General features: G+C 42.1%; 1 protein-coding gene across 1 annotated transcript in view; it reads right to left on the bottom strand.

Moving 5' to 3' along the window:
* Window positions 1-21,988, bottom strand: part of LOC124235145 (thrombospondin type-1 domain-containing protein 4-like) — a 342,518-nt gene that overhangs the window by 196,045 nt on the left and 124,485 nt on the right. The window contains exon 7 of the mRNA XM_046652754.1: window positions 20,864-20,966. Within this exon, the coding sequence (XP_046508710.1) occupies window positions 20,864-20,966 (103 nt within the window). The remainder of the gene's footprint in view (window positions 1-20,863; window positions 20,967-21,988) is intronic.

The raw sequence follows: 21,988 nt of genomic DNA, 5'->3' as shown, positions 1-21,988 counted from the left end.
GTATATTTTCCAGGCAGTCACAATTTTTAGTATTAATTTATTTGTGACTATGACTTTAACTCAAGTGTTATGCTTCCCAAATGGCAGTCTGCATACTCCTAGGAATGGTGATCATTTGTTAAAAACTAGAAGTTTGAAGCATAAACTTGAAACAATAAAAAATGTGGAAGACAGGCAAAACGCAAAATAATCTGAAATCAGCACAAGTTTTGAAATTTCCTCACTATAAAATTGACGACAAATAATAATAACAAGAGCAAAACAAGAAGAAGAAGAAGAAGATGACCCCAAACTCAACTTATAGCAAACTGGCCACAGTCAATCTAAAACACAGAGCACACATTTACACACATACGTTAAATTGAAAAAATACCTTCTCTGTGTATGTCCAACAAAGAGTTTACCATCGTAGAGACACAAATGGTTATAAATCTGATTTGTTTTTATTATGATGGGAAAAAAATCTGAGTATTAGCTGCAAGAAAAAAATTTCTTGCAATGATATTTATTAAGAAACTGTAAATTTTTGAAAAAAAATCACCAGGGTTTTTTCAATTTAAGACAAAAGTTGGGATTTGAGCAATCGATTAGGAAACACAATTAATAAAGCACTAAGTTGCCTGAAGCTTTCTTCAGGATCAGTTTCAGAAACTGAAACCCAGAAGGTAAAGCTCAGTCAAGAGAACATGTGGTGAAGTCCTCATACGTATGCATAGATTTTTCTGGTTTGGGTCAAAAAGAGATAGCCAAACTAAAAATCAATAATACTACCAAACAATACATTTTAAACTATTCAACAGACACAAGTGAAGGAGCAGCTAAGGAATTTTCTAGGCAGTTGAGAGGTTGGTATTGATTCGTCCATTTCATGGTCTTTCCTTGTTCTGTTTATAATATTGTTGTAAAGGCTTGTTAATGTGCAAAATGCTTAGCCGTAAAATATCTGATGAAGTGATTTTTAATAAGGTACGATTATTCCATTCCATTTCATTCAGAGTAAGAATAGTGCTCCATTTCTGAAAATATAGAGACAACAGCTAAAACTGAGAATGGCAGTTTGGATGGAGGCTGGTAAGCACACCCAAAACTGCAACAGCTTCAACAGAGAACAACACACTCTTAAGGAAAAGAAGGAAATGTAGTGGCTGACTGTCGACTTTTCAGACACATTGTAATAAAAAGTGCATCCAAAAGCTTGCTCTGTTACCTAGTTGAATGCTGGCTATCAGGGGAGGGGAGGATAGACCATGGCTAGTGTTCTTAAACTTACTATTGAATTGTTGTTTTTCTTAATGGAGGAAAAAGTGTTCTTCAAAATAAAGGGTAAAGACTTGGATGCACTGAATTATTTTGCTATTCACAAATTCACTTATTTAGGAAACATTTTTTTCATGGCTGAAACCTCTCAACTCACCACAAGGCAGGGCTGACTGTTGCAATAAAAAAGCTTGAATTATATGAAGAGCACACAGCCTGGGGACGATATGTGTCTTTGAGACAGTTTATTTACATTAACGGTCAAAACAAAGAACGCCAGTTTTTTTCGTTACTGAAATCAGAAACACTTTGGGTCTGCCATGTTATAGAAGTAACTTGGTCCCTCAGCAAGAAGAAATACTTACTAAAATTTCTATCACAAGGAGCCTGAAAATGTAGCATGCAACCACTTCTTTGGCAACATTCTGGGCATCTCCCCACATACAATACCCCAACATTTATTTATATGAGTTTATGTTCTCAAAACATTATAACACCAAGAAAGAAGGAGAAGCTGTCTAGACCCAGAACCTACTACTATGCTGTATTAGCACTCTTTTATCAACCCAACTTTTAAAACATCCAAACAATAGTATCTCACTTTTCCCCTTAATGTAAGTAATACAAAAGTATTTTTCTATTAAGATAAACATGTATATTATTGTGTACAATGAAAAACCCATATGCATTTATAAGAATGTATAGACATTTCTGGCCTTCCTTCATGTTACTTGGGGCCACATACCCAGGGTTCTCATTCATTGGCTCTGGGATTAAGTACACTTGAGAGAAAAGGCATCAGAAGTACTATATCTCTAGTTTAAGTAGAATACTATGGTATTGACATAATTCAATCCAACTAAAATGTGAAATTCTGGTAAGCAATCAATGGGACTGTTCTTTTCTAAAATAAAGGTTCCAAACAGGTCATGAACCAAGGTCTTTTTCACTCAAATTCTCCATTTACCATTCCTGGGTACTGTCAATACCCTGGGTACCGTCAATAGAGCAGATCCCCACCCCTCTAATGTAGCAATTTAGCCCCTATCAATGCCGCCTCCAAATATTAAGTTATGCAGAAGTCTGAATTTAAAAAATAAAACATAATAAACCTCCCATGGTAATAGCAATCTTTGTGATGAGTTAAAGTTATTTACTAGCTATTTGATCTCTGATCTTAGCAAGCTGCTAAACCTCTCTGAACCTAAATTGAACCTAAACCTAATAATGACACCTATATTATAGTGGCATTCTGAGGATTAAGTCAGATACTTCCCGTAAAGAAGCTAAGCACAATGCCTGCCATACAGTAAGCATTCGCTAAACATTACTATTATTAGTCAACAAGTCTTTAGCGAACTGGATACAAGGCCAAATGCTATTGAGAGGTCCAGGAGTAAAAGAGATCCTCCCCACCCCCGACCCCCACCCCCAGCAAGAATTTTACAGACTAGTTAAGGAGAAGATATTACCAAAGAAGAAACAACAAGCCGTGTAAAACCATATTTGGGAAATAAGGCTGGTAGACTTGGTGAGTTCAAGTTCTTGGTCTCACTGGCTGTATGAACTTGACCAAGTAATCATGCACAGTAGGGTTAAAAATATCTAACCTGCCTACCTCAGAGGGTTGTTAGGAAGGTCAGAGAAATAATGTAAATGAGAATACTCTGGGGGCTAGAGAATTTTATGTGAGTATTTGTAATTATTACTGTGATTCCCACTAATTCTAGTAGGGTGATCTGTTCTGGGGCCCAGGATGAAAAGGATACATAAGTTGAAACACAAAGAAATCAGGGAGGAGGCAGGCAGTCAGGGAAGGCGTCATGGATCTGGTAAGTTTTAGGTGGGTCCTGAAGGCTAGACAGGATTTGGATAAATCAAAGAGAACTAGAGGAAATCCTAGACAGAGTCAACACGTGAGCAAGTTTGTCGTGACGCGCCTGGTGAGAGTGGAAAGTGTCTAAAGTGGAATGCTGGGAGAGAAAGTATGGGTAAGTTATGGGTGTTAGCCCATGTGGACCTTCAAAGTCAAGGAGCAGAGCTTAGAGTTATGTCGGAACCAACGCACCACTGCACCGGCAAGAGGCTATTGCTAGAAATAGGACTGTGACAAGAACCAGGATCAACCTAATATTTACATAAAGGTAACACAGCTCCCTCTCTTCCTCTCTTTTTCCTCTTTTACTTCCTTCTTAGGCTATGGTGCAATGGATAGGGATCTCATAAATCAGGGAACCTTTAAAACACTTTAATCTAAGCACCAGATAAGGCAGGGTCTCCTAGACAGCAGTAGTTTAAGTTAGACGCCAAAAATTTCCTTATTTTGGGAAATGTACAACAGTTTAGATAGCGAACAAAAGTTGAATAAAAAAACCCTCATTTGGAAATAAAATACTGCTCAGCTTGAGTTAACTGAACTCGTCTTTGGGACTGGAAAAATAATAATAGTAATAATGTAATAGCTAACCTTTATTGAGCACCTTCTAGGTACAAGGCACATTAATTATTGCATTTCATCTTTTCCAAAGACCTCAGAGGGGGATACTACTATTTTCCCCATTTCATTGATGGAGAATCTGAGGCCTATGATCCCAAAGCAAGTAAGTATCAGAGTCAGGGCTTTAAAAGCTATTCTATGTGGGCCTAAGCCAAAGGGCAAAGAATATGGTGACCACTGCGTATAACAAATAAGAACCTTTGTTAACAAACAGCTTTGAAAATTAAACTCCTTATAATGCAAACTTTCTTCTCGCTAAAAACTAAAATCTATAATTACTGAACAAGTACCTTTCATAAATGCAAATTTATTTTTCAAATGGAGAAACGGTTATCTTGAAATTTCCTAATGCTATGAAAAGGGGATTCCACTTATCATAATACGTGTATCCAGAAGGAACTGTAGACACTGAATTTCTGTAAACCAAATACCAACTATATTTACTAAAGGACTTCTCTAGGGTAAACATGCAGTAAATATTTAATCAAATGAAAAATTGTTTTACAATTTGAATAGTCATTCAATAATTTATCTGTTTTGTGAATTTGGATTTACAGCAGACTCTTGACATTCCTGAGGCCTATATCCGGAACCTTCTTGAATTCCCAGATTCACAAATACAAAAATGTTTACAGAGGCTCCCAGCTTTCTCTCGAATCACATTTCCATGGAGAGTTGGGTGAGTTTCCTGTTCACAGCCTTACGTTACAGACTACAAGTTAATGATACTTTCAAACTTCACTACAGGTTTCTCTCTCGCTTGACAGCCATTTTTCAAAGGAACAAAATTTCTAATTATTTAATGAGCCGTGTTGCAAATGCACAAATAAGTAGAGAACAATAAAGCTAAATGACCCTTTTCCATACACATATCTTGCAAAGCAGACTTTTCAGATTCATATCGCAGTCAAACTTTGTGCCTCGGACCCTCAAGGGAACTCCCTCACAGAGAGTGAAAAACTTGTAAGTTAAATCCATGAACATCTAGGATCTAAATACATTTATTAAGTTTGCTTGAGCAGGGACATGGGCTGTAACTATAGAATCCATAGAAATTCCATTGTTTTTGCTAACCCAAGAGTTACACTAGTTAATTAAGACTTCTGGTGACGTCTCTAGAAAATTTGATTATAGAAACATTGGCCACACGAATTACAGGAATTTGCCTATTCATTCAAAATCCCTATATTTTGCATGGTTGGGGTTGGTAAAAATCAAAGTTGGACGATTTCACTGCCTTCGGTAATGGAACCCAGGCACAGCTGGCACCACGGGCACAGAGCCCCAGCAGCTGGACCTTCCTGAAGCACTGTGCTGGACCTCTCAACCCCGGGCTGGGTTTGGATCCCTCAAAACACCGCTAACCATGACAGGCAGGAGAGAGGGAAAGAGCGAGTGAAGGAGTAAGTGAGAGAAAGAAACAAAGAAAGAGAGGGAGGGAGGGAGGAAGCGCTGAGAAGAGAGAACAAAAAAGGAATTTGGCTGCTATTAGGGAAAAAAAAAAGGAACAAGAAAGACATTATCATTTCAAAATATATAGCTTATACGTTTCAGAACATATTTGAAAGCACTACTGCCAGATTTTCAAATTATTTATTTATTTATACCCCTTCTTGTTCCAAAGAGGTTTTGCAGCATTTTGCTGCCAGATTAATATTCCTGAAGCTCAGCTCTGATCATGTTACTCCCCTGCTTAAACCCCCAATAGCTCCTCACTGCCTAGAAAATGAAGTCCAATTTCCTTAGCCTCCTATTTGAGGCCCTCCATAATCTGGCCCTAAACTCCAAGCCCAACCTTATCCTGCACATCTTCCCTTTACAGACTCTTTGTTCCAGGCAAAGGACACGCCCTGATGTTTCCTTAGTACATCCTGGGTTTTCCACCCTTGCACCTTTGCTTGTGCTGTTCCCTCCGCCTGGAATGCCTCTCCCAACATCTGCAAATGCCCCATCCTACTCACACCTCCAGGATCTGCCTGGAGGATGCCATGCATGTAGCAGGCACTCAGTCATAATAGCGGAACTTACAACCTTTATACACGTGCTTTATATACTTCATCTCACTGGACCCTCACGATAGGAAGAAGGAATTTCTTACTGAGGTCCAAGGAGCTGGAGTTGGTACCCCTGGGGTTGTGTCCTCTGTTCATTGTCCTTTCTGCCACCCCAAGGCTATCTCTCACACAGAACAAAAGGTGGATACATGAATCAATGCCAACATGTTGTAGCAATCTTTTTTTTAAGGGGAAAAAGTGTGCCTTTCCATTCTGTGTGAACTCGAATTCACTTGTCTAGTCCAGAGGCCCAGTTTCATTTGGCAGCCCCTGCGCAGCCCTCGCCAGGCTCCATGAGACAGGACACCACACGAGCTGATTCTGAAAAGCAGAGGCTCCGGAGGTCCAGGGATCCAGGGTGGGAGTAGATACCCCAGAGGCCTCTCCAGGGTCCCCACTGGAGATGCCATGAGATGATAACAGAAGGAGACTGATACCCATCGTAAATGTCAGTGGATCAAGCTCTACTCCTTCACATTCTAAGAACATGCCAAAGGATTTTTTGAAGGTGCCATTTATCACAATGGGTGGGAGAGCAGGTTGCTAAAGCTATTTATACAACTTCCAAAGCTAGCTTAAACAAACGTGGCAACTGGGTGTAGGACAAGGCATCGTGACTGATCGATGGGGCTTTATTAAGCACGCAAAGCTGCCAATATCTACATGCTCACTGGACAAGGGCCAAAGGTATTACGAGATGAGCAGTTACATAACCTTAAGTACAAATGGAATTTGGGCTGTATGCATCTGATACGCTTCTCCTTTCTAACTTTTGGCATCAAGAGGTTACACGAACTGACTGGAATGTAAGAACCCCCCCTCCATTTTCTCCCTTTCCCAATGGCAGGCCTAACGATCACAGCAGAGACACTGCTTACTAGTCACTGCAAGTTTTCCCCAAACCAAAGCTCCACTGTCCTGTTTAAATCTGACCTATTTTTAATGGGCTGCTCAATTTAAAATCAACATCATTCGCTGGAGGATGCCTTTAGATGAAAGCTGTTTCCAGGGATTAATGCAAACTTCAAATCACTCCCCTGGACAAAACTCAACTCAGCTCACTCGATCAAATTGTAAAGCAAAAATTCATTCAGTAACTATGTGAAATCTATGGTTGCCCTGCCAGTCTCCTGCCCTACTCTGCTGTTGACTTCTGGCCTCACTAAATGCATGACAAGGCTTGTCTGCATGGCATCTCTGACCCTGTAATACCTGGCTCTGTCTACGCCTGTAACCTATCGTACTTCAGTCTCTCCCAATAGCAGTCCCTCCCCAGTCAGTGACTGCTCACTGTTCTCCTCCTTGCCTCCATACGAAATACCATCTGCAGCAAGGTTGAAAAGAAAAAGATTAACTGAATACAATGGAGAACTGATTTACTAAACTTTTCTTGTTATTAATTACTAAGTAGCAATCTTGAGTTGTAAATTCTGTTGACCAGCTCCAAAGCGCTAATTAACTTACATTTACAAAACTTCTGTCTGCTTAGAAAGTCCTTAGTTCAAAACTAAAATTCATATAAGTCCTTTCCCTGTTTTCATTCTGAACCATTTAAACATATCCAAACAGATGTTTGTCAACAAAGTTATACGGTGGATTCGTCATAGGCGATATTAGTGGGTGTTGGTGGTGGTGGTGGTAGTAGTCAGCATGTGTATGTATCTAGCTAGCAACTCAAAAAGAGAGAAGAAAAAAATCCAGATAAAAAGCTAAGCACTACCCACGGAAGGATGAGCTGAACCGGATACAATGAGGCAGTGATGACCGCTTCTGCTTTGCCCCAGGGGGCTACAGAATCTGTGCTGTTTTAGTCCCAGCACAGAAAGGGCCAGAAAGGTGTGTCTTCCTTAGTCCAAAGATCACTGGACACCATCAGGGGGTGAGAAGTGAGCAGTGACAGCCACAGAACAGAAAAGAGAGGGAAAAGCAAAAATCCAGAAATTTCTCCCATGCAAACAGAAACGGTTGAATGAACAAAAGGCTTATATTTCAAGGTAATATATATCACAATTAGGAATCTAAAAAATATATCCCAATATATACTCAGTTGCTAAGGATTCGGGTTCAAAGGAGTCGGTTCAAATAACTAGCTGTTAGTGCAGCCTAGGTTTGCAGCAAAGAGGCATGAAAATGACAAATGCGAACTCAGGATCTGACGACAAGTGGTCTCCATGGTTCAGGCTGAAGATAGCTGGGTTTGGAATCACGATAATTCAGATACAAATAAATTGCCACCACTTTAATTTTGTTTTGCTGCAGTAGATACAGCCCCAGAGGCAGATGGGAAATACAATTCCAAAGGCAGAATGAAACCTATTTAATACATAGATATCAGACAAACCAGTTTTTTTTTTTTTTATTAAGAATTTTTTTTTTTCATATTTTATTTTTTTCCTTTTTCTCCCCAAAGCCCCCTGGTACATAGTTGTATATTCTTCGTTGTGGGTCCATGTAGTTGTGGCATGTGGGACGCTGCCTCAGCGTGGTTTGATGAGCAGTGCCATGTCCACGCCCAGGCTTCAAACCAACGAAACACTGGGCCGCCTGCAGCGGAGCGCGCGAACTTAACCACTCGGCCACGGGGCCAGCCCCAGACAAACCAGTTTTTAGAAATTATCCTTGGTTTAGTTCCTCCCCCTCCAGATATACTGTGCCCCTGAAAGAATCCTGAATTGAAAGGGTCACTGTGGGAAATCAGGCCTGCCTCCAACCATTTCAGCCATCCTAAAGTCTTCTTTCTGAAAATTATAATCAGTTACATATCGTTTGGTTTTATTTACATTTTAAATGTGAACGCATTTTAGCTTTAATGTACAATGATCTGTGTTCATCATATTTATTTGCATCATTTCCATGATTACTGTTTTTTAAAATCAGAAACTTCATACAGGCATTTGTAGTGAGACCTACGCAATGCTTGGCAAACTCTGTCAATCATTTAAGTCTCATCTCTGTTCAAAAAAGAATAGGGACTCACCCCAAATTTTCAAGCAACTAACAGGGTTAATGGGCACCCATGTAACTACAATTTGAAAGACTGAAAAACTGTAAAGCCAGCAAAGAGGCAGCGTCTATGCTGCCATTTCCCTCCCCACACCTATGCAGACATCACTCATCAACCCCAATGACACTCCTTGTTCCTGAGCCCAGCACATCAGAGGGATGCTCAGCCAGAGCTGGCACAGGCTAGGAGATCTGTTTGTTATGACTCACGTACTCAGTACTCAGTTATGCGTCACATAACGATGGGGTTAGGTTCTGAGAAATATGTTGTTAGGCGATTTCGTTGTGTGAACATCACAGAGTGTACAAAAACCTAGAGGGAAGAGGCTGCTACACACTTAGACTATATGGTGCTAAGCTCATGGGACCTCTGTTGTATATGCAGTCCGTCGTTGACCAAAATGTCGTTATGCAGCATATGACTGTATTCTAAAAACAGCCAGGATGATAAACAAGGAGCATGCTCCAATATACAGGGAATCAAGTGAAGGAAACAGAAATATTCAGCAGGCTAGTAAGACAAGATTCCAGGTGACACCATGGCTGCTTTCAAATATCTGAAGGAGGACCCTGGACATATCCTTCAATGTGGTTCCAAAAGGTAGCTAGGCAATAAATAATCATTCCAGGGTGAACTACAGTGGCATTATAAGAATGTGTTGAGGCAGAGTTCAGACAGTATGAGGAGGCAGGTAAAGCAGGCCACCAGGGGAAAGACGGAGTGCTGATGCACTCTCTCTCCCCTCCTCCCACCCCGACCACAGATGTTCAACAGAGCTTTCTTCTAATCCTTTGTAAAAGAGTCCCACTGATCTACAAATGTTCTCACTGAAATTTCTAGGAAATGGAGACTGACAGGTATGGTTGCTGTTTAATGGCTTGGGGGAGGGATTATGCAGATGAGGGAGAATTTCTCTGATAAATATGCAAAGAATGGACTGAATTTACAATTTAAATATAAATTGCATAATCATTGAATACTTTCTAGCTCTAAACCCTCTAACTCTAAACACCTCTTGGTACTGGCCCACTAGTAAATTCTCAAAGTCCAGGCAAGGTGCAGCAAAATGTCCTGACCACTCCCTCGGGACACACCCCTACCAATTTACAATAAGAGACCTTTGCTCAGAGAGTGAGAGAACTGTGCTACAAGGGATTAAGACAGAGTCGCAGGATTTCCTGGAAAAGTCTTAGTAGTCTTGATGTAAAAACACACGTTTGTTTTTAAAGGAAATGAATTGGTCATGGCTTGGTTACATGGAGGGAGAAATTCTTTCGTAGCCCCTGCGGCAAACGACAGCTCTCAGCTCAGCAGGCAGTTGTTATGTAACTTCTCCTTTCATTTGACTCTTCTATTTTATTCTATGATCTGGGGCAGACCATCCAACCCTTCATCTCTGTTCCTGCATCTGTAACAGGAACACGTAGTGACATCTGACGTTGCGTATCCTGGCCAGCCATGCTAGGTACAAGGACTGAGGCAAGCTTTGCAGAAAGCTGAACTTCTCAGAAGAGAGAAACTATCAGCACCACTGAGCTAACTGATACAGGCACAGTCAAAAGTTAGCGTAAGGGAAGCCATCTTATAGAAGAAAGCCATGTTGGAACCATGAATAACTCTGACTCACCAGCCCCTTTGAATCTCTGCTTTAGTTTGCCTAGATAAGTAAGGGTCTGTCTTGGAGGATTTGCAGGGTCTGCAGATTTTCTGGCCCCTCCCAGCTGCAATAAGATGGTAACTTTGTTCTTTTGAATTTTCCAGGAAGGTGATGGCCTCTAGACAGAGATTCTATGCTGATATCCATGACAATGCAAAGATCTGATATAACAACTCCCAGTCTGCAACACCAGGAAGTTCAACATTTCCTAACCTCCTCCCCTATAATCCACTGGCCTATATAACTGCTTCAAGATTCTGTGCCCCCTTAAGATGGTTCTTTTGGACATTAGTCGGCCATCTTCCTCCTTGCTAGCAAGCTGTAATAAAAATCCCTTTCTCTCCTACCTCCTCGCCTCTTGACTATTGGCTTGTCTTGGAGCGGGCTGATGACTCCCACCTTGGGAGGTAATAAAACGACAGGATTGGGTCTCATTATTTAATATTTTGCAATGAGTTTAAGCTCTATGCTTGGTTTCAAATCCTTAAAATTACTCATATTTAGACTAATCTGCTTATTAGATGTTGAAATATATCCTGAGGCTTTTCTTTACTAATTACCCAGAATGACACTGATTCAAGTGCCAGGAAAGAAGCTGCTTTTACACGAATCATTTACACCTTCCAGAATACCCTAGAGCAGGGGAAATTTTCTCCCTCAAACAATATTTCCTCTTCCAAATCCTCCATTTCCCAGCAAAAAGACTTACAGAGATGTATGATAACCATTTGTTCCATCCTACATTCTCCTTACTCTTCAGATATAGAGAGAAACACAGTGTGGATACAAAAACTAGACATGTTCTAGAAGCATTTCACATATATAATCCCACTGGGGAGCAAGAGAGCTAAACTAATGACAGTGATTATGGAAACCAGGGGGAGGGAACAGAATCAGTACTAACCCCCTTCACTTCTCCCTGAGGTCACTCCCTGACACAGGATGCAATGGGGTAAAGCACGCCAGAAGCCCAGCCTCTCCCATGCCCCATGTAAATGTAACTTGGTCAACCTTAATTATGCCAGAATAATGTCTGGGAGCAAAGGGGACCCACACAGTCACATGTCAGACATACATAAGGAGGTCTATCTATAGAAATCCTCAGAAATGTAAACACAATGAGAGGAAGGAAAGAGTGACAATCGTGTTATATTCCAGTTCCAGTAATCCCTCAAAGGTGTTAAAAGCCCTGTAAACTTATTGATGAAATGAGAGCTGACAAGCCAGGTGGGCACCCTGACTTGCCGTAAGTTTCTGTCATGGACATTGGTTGTTTTGGGCCATCCAGGATCCACTCTCCCCTCTTGTGGTTCAACATCTAGATTTCCTTTTTGGGAATCAGTTCTCCTCCTCTGTGTGAGTCTCAGCGAGACTGTCAATCAGGACCCCTTCACTTTCCTTCCTCCCACCCCCACTTCCCCAGCCGAGGGGTGGGTAATGTGGCCTACACCAAGCCAATCAGGCTCTTACTTCCAGGGCTTTGAACCTTGGATGGAGAAACCTGTTATAATTTATCTATTGGAGCAGCAGCACGCAAGTAAGACCGTCAGCTCTGTCCACCTAGACGCCCAGAGCTTCCTCAGTTTCTGTCTTTCACCGAGCCTGGTTCTGCACACTTTCTGTTGATTCTCTAAGCTCCTGGATATCCTTCCAGTAAAATCCTTTTGTGTTTGACTCATCCTAAACTAGTGTCTGTTGCTTGCAAAAAAAAAAAAGAAAAAAAAGGAATGCTAACTAATACAGATGTCCACCTTGCTTCCTGAGACTCTGGACCCATCTAAAGATTTCTAGGCCCAACAAAGCCCTTTGATCCTAAATGATTCTAAAAATGATACTTTGTGTATGAGTCCATTCTCCCTAAAATTCTCTTCCTCTTCCATGTTCAGTAAGAAAGAGTATTTAAAATAAAATGGAACAAGAGAGAGAGAAAGAAAGAAACCAGCAAGCCTTAGAATAGTTCTACAATGGTGAAATTTATACTGGCTTCAAATGTCACTTTCAGGAATTAGAGAGACAGAGACAGAGAAGGGGAAAGAGAATAACAGGCTTTTTAAAGTATAATTTATATAAAATAAAACACACAGATCACAAGTGTACAGTTCGATAGGTTGTGACAACTGTATACACCTGTCTAACACCATGCCAATCATGATATAGAACATTAACATTACTCCAGAAAGCTCCATCATACCCCTTGCCAGATAATCCTTCTCCACTCCATAGGCAAACACTGTTCTGATTTCCATCACCACAGCCTAATTTGTCCTGTTCTAGAATACCATGTGAATGGAATCAGACAGTATGTACTCTTTATCTGTCTTACTGTGCTCAACAGAACATTTCTGAAATTCATTCAGGTTGTTATATGTATTAGTAGACTGCTCTTTTCTTTATTGCTGAGTAATACTCCTTTGTATAAATGTACCAGAGTTTGTTTATTCAGTCCCTTGTTCATGGATATTTGGGTTGTTTCCAGTTTGGGGCTATTACGAAAAAAGCCGCTGTGAACATTCTTAAACAAATCTTTTTTAGGAATATGTGATTGCTTTTATTTCTCTTGAGTAAATGAAATTTTATTAAATGGTGAAGAAGCTTTCTATAATAGCTTGTGGAGAAGTAATAACACACTTTCCCAGGAGGGAAAAAAATACCTACTTTCCATCTATTCTTCTGGGATAGCGTAGGTTCACAGATACCATTCTATTAACCCCTTACTCTCTCTACAAGCTTCATTCTGTCAATCTACACACATCCTCATTTCTCTACTACTCTAGACAAACCTCTCTCTCTCCCCTCAAACTGGCAAACACTCTCAATATGCCTTCTTCACAGCTTTTTTTTTTTTTTTTTTAAAAAAAGAGCTAGCTACACTTACTGGATACCATCCCTAATTTCTTTCCCATAGTTCTCGACAGCCCATTCTAGTCTCATTTCCTCGGGTCTCAATCTCTCCTTGACCCCTTGCAGTGTTCAGCTGTGTTGATCTCCTCTCTCTCTCTTTGTTTTTTTTTTTCAGAAGAGCTAAACTTTAATGACTCAGATAGTTTTTACAATGAAAACAGGTACCTGAAGACTGGTCTTGAATACTCTCAACTGTACAATTCTTCTCCTGGCTTCCACACACATTGAGAGTACAGATTCTATAGCCAGACTCTAAGGTTTGAACCCAGCTCCATCACTTACTAGCTGGGTGAGCTTGGGCAACTTATTTAATTATTCTATACCTCTGCTTCTTCTGTAAAATGAGGCTGATAATACTACCCACCTCACAGGGTTGCTGTGAGGATTAAATGAGTTAGCATTTATAACTGTGCCTGGCATGTAGTAAGTGCTCAGTAAACACAAGCAATTTCTATTGTCTCTTTTGTTCCTCATTGTGGTATATGTCATAAGAGAACTTTATAAACCACAATAGACTTTATTAATGTAAGAGATGATACAAGGCATTACAATGCCTGGGTGCTATGTCTTCTCAGGCTCCTCCACCGGTTGAGCCTCGTTCCCTGCTTCTTTAAGGTGGACATCCCCCAGAGCTCCCCCCTTGGTTCTCTGGCCTCACCATTCTACACTTTCCTGAACATCTTACCCATCGTGGTGGCTTTAATTATCACACCAAGGCCAACGACTTCAAATACAGGTCTTCAACCCTAAGATATCTCCCTTAAACTTCAGAGTTTACCAGCAATGCTGCGATTCAGTCAAACTCAACTTGTACAAAACTGAAATGACTGTTCTGTTTTCACAAAGAGGTTGCCCTCAGGATCTTGCTTTGTTCTCAGTGCTATGCTCATACCCTAAACAAACACGGCCTAGTCTTGTCAGCTATTCCTAGACGTGTATAAGAGAGTTCAAGAACCGGTCTGGTGGGGGGGGGGGGGTATTACTGGACTACTCCTCTCGTTTCCCTCAGGCCTGCCCTGTCTACTCTGAAAGGTTCCTAATGGCTATGGACTGTCTGTGCAGGAGGGGTGGGCCGGGGGAGTGAGAATGCCAGGCCCCTAGGAATGAAGCTGCTTCATTAAAACATGAACTTCCTAACCCCGGGTCCACCAGTGCTTGGTCCTAAGCCTTCCTCCCTCCTGCCTCACAGTTTCGATATCACTGTCCGTGTTTTTATCTGACAGCCCTTGCCCCACGCTCCAGCGTGGTGTCCGTGCCAGGGCAGACTGCGGGACTGGTGAAGCAATCAGCAGCACCCTTGGTCACCTGGGCACCAACATTCCATCTCTGCCCCTCAGAGCTTTCATCAGGCGGAAGAACTTGATCTAAGAGGCTCCAGGCCCGGTGGCTGTTAGAGACAGCATGGCATCTTTAATATTCCCTAGAGCAAAATCTACTATTCTTGCAAACACTCTAGTAAAAGTCACCTGGACTCACAAGGAAAGCCTGCAGGGAATTTTGTCAGAGCTTCTTGCCTGTGCTGGTCATGGCTGGTGACAGACATTTCATTTCTCCTCCTCTGAGCACACGGTGGGATGGTACCTCCCTGCTGCCTCTGAAGATGCGTGTGACATGTGACTTGCTTTGGCCAATGAGATGTGAGCAGAAGCAACAGGTATCATTTCTGGCAGAAGCTTCAAGAACCTGTGCATGATTCACTTGTTCCTCTTCCCTGCGTCAGCAGAAGCCTAAGCTGAGATGCAGCTTCTATCAGCCTGGGCCCCTGACTGGGCAGAACATATACTAGATTATACATGTAGCATGGGCAAGAGACAAACTTTTGTTCTGTTAATTCTTTAGGTTTGGGGTTCTTTTTTACTGCTGCGTAAGCTAGTCACTCCTGACAGATACAATGGCCCTATTCACGTGACCAGTTGGCAACCTCGAATTTCTGACTCAGCCTCACCTCTGGCTTTTAGATTTCCACTCAGTTTAGTTCAGCTCTCAGGGCCACACAGTGCACTCAATTATGCAAGCACAAAGCTGTCCCCTGGACTGACTGAGACTGATACCTGCGGCTGCACAGCCCACAGTGAGCCAGCAAAACTGTAGACTCTACTGCTGCCCGGCCCAATACTGGAGGCATAAAAACAGGTACAATTTTCTCCAATGTCAACATCTAACCAAGAGTCTTCCTATTAAAGTGTCCCATTCTAGCTAGGTTGACCATATAATTTATTGTCCAAAGTGGTTCTGAGTGAAATGGGACTAGGGTGACAGGCATAAACCATCACTGTCCTCAGTAAACAGGAACACATGGGCACCAGAATTCCACTTCCATCATCTTTACAATATTAGGTCCAAGGCTATGAGAAAAATTCCTAGAGGCATTATCTAAGGATAGATCAACATATCCAGGAAATGCGATTAAAGGCCTAGGAAGAAGCATGTGGTGAAATTAATGTGTTTATCAGAGAATGTCCTCCACTTTTACTATTCTATGCGGCACTGGACTGAATGAGTCCAGCTGTTTCCCTAAGCAGGCACATGCGGATAGCAGCAGACATCCAAACCAAACCAAGAGCCCAATGCAAAATCCAGCCGTAAAGCATGAACATCCTGCAGAAACATTAACAGCATCTTCCTCCCACTGGTCAGCCTGGGACTCATTTAAGAGGAAGAAGAGCAAAATCAAGAAAACGATCTTAGCAACAAAAAGAATTCTTTAAACAAAGCCAAAGTAAATGCAGCTTCAGTGACCATAGGCTCCTCCTCTCCTAGGCATGTGAGACAAATTAACGTCAATAAATACTTTAAAAGAATGCTGAATTTTCTAGGTAAAGTAACACATTGTAGAAGACAGCTAATTTCTCTAATCTGCTGCTATTTTGCATTTTTCTATACACCAGGATTCTACTTGGCTCACTGAAAATTTCAGTGGCTTATGGTTAAGGAGTATAGAATGATTTTTGTAGAAGATGCTATTTTTCTGTCTGTCCCGATTCCCACTTGCCCATCTCCGCTTCATGTGACATGGGTCCCCAGCCAGAGGGTTGGTCACATGACCTGAGCTAGCCTGAGTACCCCCATGCCCGGAACTCAGGTCCAGGGATGGGAATATGATCCACGCAAGACCAAAGTTTGGTTTTTCTGAGATTGAAACCGTCACTGGTTTCCTAGGCTGCCATAACACATTACCATAAACTGCATGGTTTAAAACGACAGGAATCTATTCTCTGACAGTTCTGGAGGTCAGAAATTCAAAATCAAGGTGTTGACGGGGCCGTGCTCCCTCTGAAGTCTCTGGGGAAGAATCTTTCCATGCCTCTTCCTGGTTTCTGGTGGTTACCCACAACCCTTGGTAAACCTTGACTCACAGGTACATCTCTTTAATGTCTGCATTGGTCATCACATGGCCACCTTCCCTGTGTCTCTGGGCCTGTGTTGTCACCTGGGGTTCTCTCCGTCAGTCTCTGTGTCTCTTCTCTTTTTTAAGGATACCAGTCATATTGAATTAAGGGCCCACCCTACTCCAGTATGACCTCTTCTTAACTTGCATCTTAATTACACCTGAAAAGACACTATTTCCAAATAAGGCCACAATCATAGGTACCAGAGATAGGACTTCAACACATCTTTTTGGAGGACACAGTTCAATCCACAACACTAGGTGAGAGAGAGTCTCTCCCACTATGACTGCAAGCTCAAAGCCATGTAAGCCTGCCCACACACCTGAGAAGTAAGTAAACAGAACCAAGAGATGGAGAAATACAGAGAAATGTAGGGTCCTAATGTTAATGAATCCCTATGCAGCTCTATCTGAAGCTCAGTCCACCTCTTGGACTTCCTAGTAACATGACCCAAAATATTATTCTTGGGGCTGGCCTGGTGGCATAGTGGTTGGGCTCATGTGCTTCACTTTGGTGTCCTGGGGTTTGCGGGTTCAGATCCTGGGAGCAGACCTACAAACCACTCATCAAGCCATGCTGTGGTGGCATTCCACATACAAAAAATAGAGGAAGATTGGCACACATGTTAGCTCAGGGCTAATCTTCCTCACCAAAAAAAAAAAGCATTGTTCTTGTTTAAATGTATGTAGGTTGGGTTTCTGTCACTTACAACCAAGAGTTCTAATTAATAGGTCCATCAGTGAATGATGCTATATAATGTGAATTCAAATAGTTCCCCATAATCTGGGTGGGAAAGAGCAAGTGAGATATATATGAAAAAGACTGGCCATGAGTTAATAACCACTGAAATTAAGTGATGAGTATACAGGAGCTTATTATTATACAATTATACTATTCTCTCTACTTTTACATATGTTTCAAATTTTCCAAAATAAAAAGTTAAACCAATTGTTATCAAAAAAAAAAAAAAAATTCCTGCAGTATTCACACTTAAAATCCAGCGCAAATCACGGCAAACAAAAGAAGATAAAGCGCAGAATCATACATAAACCCAAAAATAGTGGGCATCCACAGGGCATATTTGTAATACATGAAAATATCAGCACGAGTGTTCTTTGTGGCACTCATAGGGCTTTTGATACCAGATCTGAGTCTACTAGGGCTTGACAGGATCAGGTCTGGGATAACAGTGGCTGGCAAATGACCACCCCAAGCTATGCAGAGAAGGTCTGGCAACAGGCTTCTGCTCAAGGGGAAGCAATAGAGTGCACAGTGTACTACTGGAGGATTTCACCTTTCCTCCAGTTAATCACAATAAAGCTATTATCCATGGCTAGCAATAAAGCAGGGTGTGGCTGAGACAAAAGACAGGGTTACTTTTCTAAATGTGTACTGACAAGACCGTGGTCCTGACACAAGAATATATTTTACAGTTTATGAAACACCCGTGATTCTGTACTTTAATTTAGGCTAGAGTTGTCACCTCTTCTGGATCCTGACTTCCTCTTGGATTAGAGGTTCTCAACCCCAGCTGCCCATCAGAATCACTTGGGATCTTAAAAAAATCCTGTTGCACAGGCTGCACTCCAGACCAATTAAATCACAGTCCCTAGGGGTGGGGCCCAGGTATCAGCATTTCTAGAAGGCTTCTCAGTGATTCTAATGAGCAGCTAAGCCTGAGAAGCACTGCCTAGATCCCTCAGGTGGTCACTCACTTTGCACATGTGCCTCACTTCTCTGGGCATCTCCTGCTGTTGGTCAGAGCAACCCCACTTGGTGACCTCCTCATGTGGGTAGATCGCAATCAAATCAGTACCTAGTTTCTTCCTCGTTGGAGTCTCTTCCTAGGGCTGCCATGACAAAATACCACAAACTGGGTGGCTTAAAACGACAGAAATTTATTCTCACAGTTCTGGAAGCTGAAAGTCCAAAAGTAAAGCATCGGCAGGCCTCGCTCTCTCTGAAGGCTCTAGGCAAGGATCTTTTCTTGCCTCTTCCAACCTCTGGTGGTTGCTGGCAATCCTCGGTGATCCTCGGTGTTACCTGGCTTGTGGACACATTACTCCAGTCTCTGTGACTGTATAGTCACTTGGCGTTCTCCCTGTATGTCTGTGTGTTTTCTCCTCTTCTTATAAGACCACCATTCCTACCGGATTAAGAGCCCACCCTACTCTAGCAGGATCTCAACTGTTTACATTTGCAATGATTCTATTTCCAAATAAGCTCACATTCTGAGGTTCCAAGAAGGATGCTATTCAACCCAGTGTACTCTTCCTCACCCACATGAAGCAAGTCTTAGACATTGTCTTCATCAGAATGCATGTAAGACGTTGCTAACTGGGAACACAATGCCGCTTTTAAAAGTTTTCATTTTGAAATCATTTTAGAGTTATAGAACAGCTGCAAAGATAGTACAGAGGGTTCTTGTATGCTCTTCACCCAGCCTCCTCTAATGTTAACATCTTATAAAACCACGGCACATTTATGAAAACTAAGAAATTGGGGCTGGCCCCATGGCCTAGTGGTTAAGTTTGGCGTGCTCCGCTTTGGTGGCCCAAGTTCAGTTTCTGGGCATGGACCTACACCATGTGTTGGCAGCCACGTTGTGGTGGTGAGCCACATACAAAATAGAGCAACACTGGCAACAGATGTTAGCTCAAGGCCAATCTTCCTCAACAACAAAAAACTAAGAAATTAACACCAGTACAATACTTGTAACTAAACTCTACACTTTATGCATATTTCAGCAGGTATTCCACCAATAGCCTTTTTCTGTTCCAGGATCACATCAGGATACCACCTGGCATTTAACATCATGCTTTGAAGAATGAAAAGTGTTTGGACCAAGCTGTGATCTACAACATCAAAAATTCACTTCAGGCTTCCTTCCCTAGTTCACCCTCCAGTTTCTTAGCCACCTTCATTTTTGCATCCAACTGGCTCTATGTTTCATCTACTCATCTTTCTTGTTTGGATCTGATAGCCCCAATTTTTCAGTCAAGTTAGTTCTTAACAATTTTGAGGTCATAGGACCACTCTGAGAATCCACTAGAAGCTACAGACTCTCCTCTGAGAAAAATGCACAGACAAAAACAATTTTGCATCCAATTTCAGAGCAGACATCAATCCTCCCTTCTCCTCCCCGAGGGCTTCCACCTAGACAGGACCTTCCATAGTCTGGCTTCCCCAAGCATTGATTCTGTAATGAAATCAACACAACTCACTATCAAGCTCTCTCCCAAGACAATTTCTCTAGATCCTGGACATAGCAGCAGTGTTCTGCACTCTGGGTTTTGGCCAACACCACCTGCCCCAGCCACTGCCTTGGGCTGAGGCTGGGCAGAGCTCTCCAGCTGGACACTGAGGACAGCTGGACTCTTTCTGGCCAACTTGGCTGTCAGTATTGAATCCTACAAGTTTTGCTTGATCCATCACCACTTTGGAGCCCACTTTCTCTGTGATGGGAAGAAATATTTCAGAACTTAACATTTCTCAGTCCAGAAGCCATGTTATCATCTAGGTTTCAACAAAGAAAGGTGACTCCAGGATCCAGAGCAGTACTGACAACTCCTGCCAAAACTGGATCTTCTGCCATTTTGAAATGGCAGGAACCTTGGTCCCAGGGACAATGTCTGCCTACCACACTTCATCTTTGGAAATGGCGTGCAAGGTCCTCCACAGTGAAAGCCAAACAAGTGTCAACCCTAAAACCCTACATGTTCTCTTAAGCCACCACACCAGCCCCTGTAGCAGGAACCAAGGAAAAGGGAACCTCCATGCCCACTCACTCCTGACAACCTTAATTTGAGCCTCTTGCTCCAACCTGTTCATTGAACGCTGTTCTGTCCCACTCGGTCTGCCATCCTCGGAGGCTGCTTGTTTCTATCAACACCTCATCCATCTGATTGATGGTCCAGGTGTCACCTGAGCTACCTATCTTTAGTAAAGACCCCTGCAGGTTCCCCTGTGCCCTGGGGTCACACTTTCTCCTGTATTGTCACTCTAGCCAGGATCAAGTCAATTCCTCCAAAATCAACCACAAGGCAACAGAGTTGGAGAAAAGACAAAAATTATTCCTATGGGCAGGGCTGGGTCTATTCTTACCTTCTGCAAATGGTTCCCATTCATAAAACCGGCCCATGAACGGCTTGTTGTTGTAGGATGCACACTGTACCTCCCGGATACTTCTACTGCTTTCTGGGCACACCTAATAAAGCAGACAGCAAAGAGCCAGTTAGTGTCCATTTCTTCTCGCAGCCACAGTCAAGGCCGAGGAGACCTCTCCAAGTTTATGTGCTAGCCCTCCTCTACCAAAAACAGGGTTTCTGAAAATTTGCTGATCGCCTACAACAAAAATTCAAAATGCAGATCCCAAGGCTTCATAGCACACGTTCTAAGTCAGAATCTTTGGAAAGACACTAAAATTTTAACAAGTCCCCCAGGTTGTTTTTGTACACCAAAATTTGAAAACCACTAACCTAAACCTTCTGCTCCTGACAAATAGGTCTGCTCCCCTCCCTCAAAGAGGTCATCCACTTCCATCTGTTTGACTTTGTTTGTGCCATTCCCACATGGGATAATATTCACAGCAAACCTGTACGGAGCCCTTAGCACGTGCAGGCGCTGCTGTAAACATAGGATACATATTAACTCATTTAATCCTCACAACAAACAATGAGGTAAACATGCTAGTTTTGCAGATTTTTCACAGACGAACAAACTGAGGCATGGAGGAGCCACACAGCCTGGGAGGGCAGAGGCTGGATTTAACTCCAAGAAGTCTGGTGCCCACCAGGCTGCATCTCAGCATGAACCCTATCTTGTCTAAATTCTCTCCGCCATCTAACGCAGAAGCTCCCAGCCTTTGCATGCAAAAGAATCACTCAGAGATCTCATGGGAAATGCAAACGCCTGGATCCCTCCTCCAAGGATTATTATTCAGAAAATCTGGGATGAGGTCCAGGAATCTGTATTTTATCAAATTATCCAGGTGATTCTGATACACTAGACTACTCAAAGAAAATATCCAGCTCCCTCTGGCTTATTTCTTTCTTATTTATAAATGGTAAATATGAGCAAAGTGTGACATAAAAAAAATAAATGTGAAATAAAATAAGATTAGAATCTCTCATTCAAATCGTGGATAAAGTATGGCCTAGCTTTTTTAAAGCTAGCTACACTCAGTTTAAGTGTGGGCTGTGTGTGCATGAATGTGTGTTTTAATAATCA

This window comes from Equus quagga, chromosome 2 (assembly GCF_021613505.1).
Source record: "Equus quagga isolate Etosha38 chromosome 2, UCLA_HA_Equagga_1.0, whole genome shotgun sequence".
In the NCBI taxonomy this organism is placed as follows: Eukaryota; Metazoa; Chordata; class Mammalia; order Perissodactyla; family Equidae; genus Equus; species Equus quagga.
This window is presented reverse-complemented; position numbering and strand designations above follow the sequence as displayed.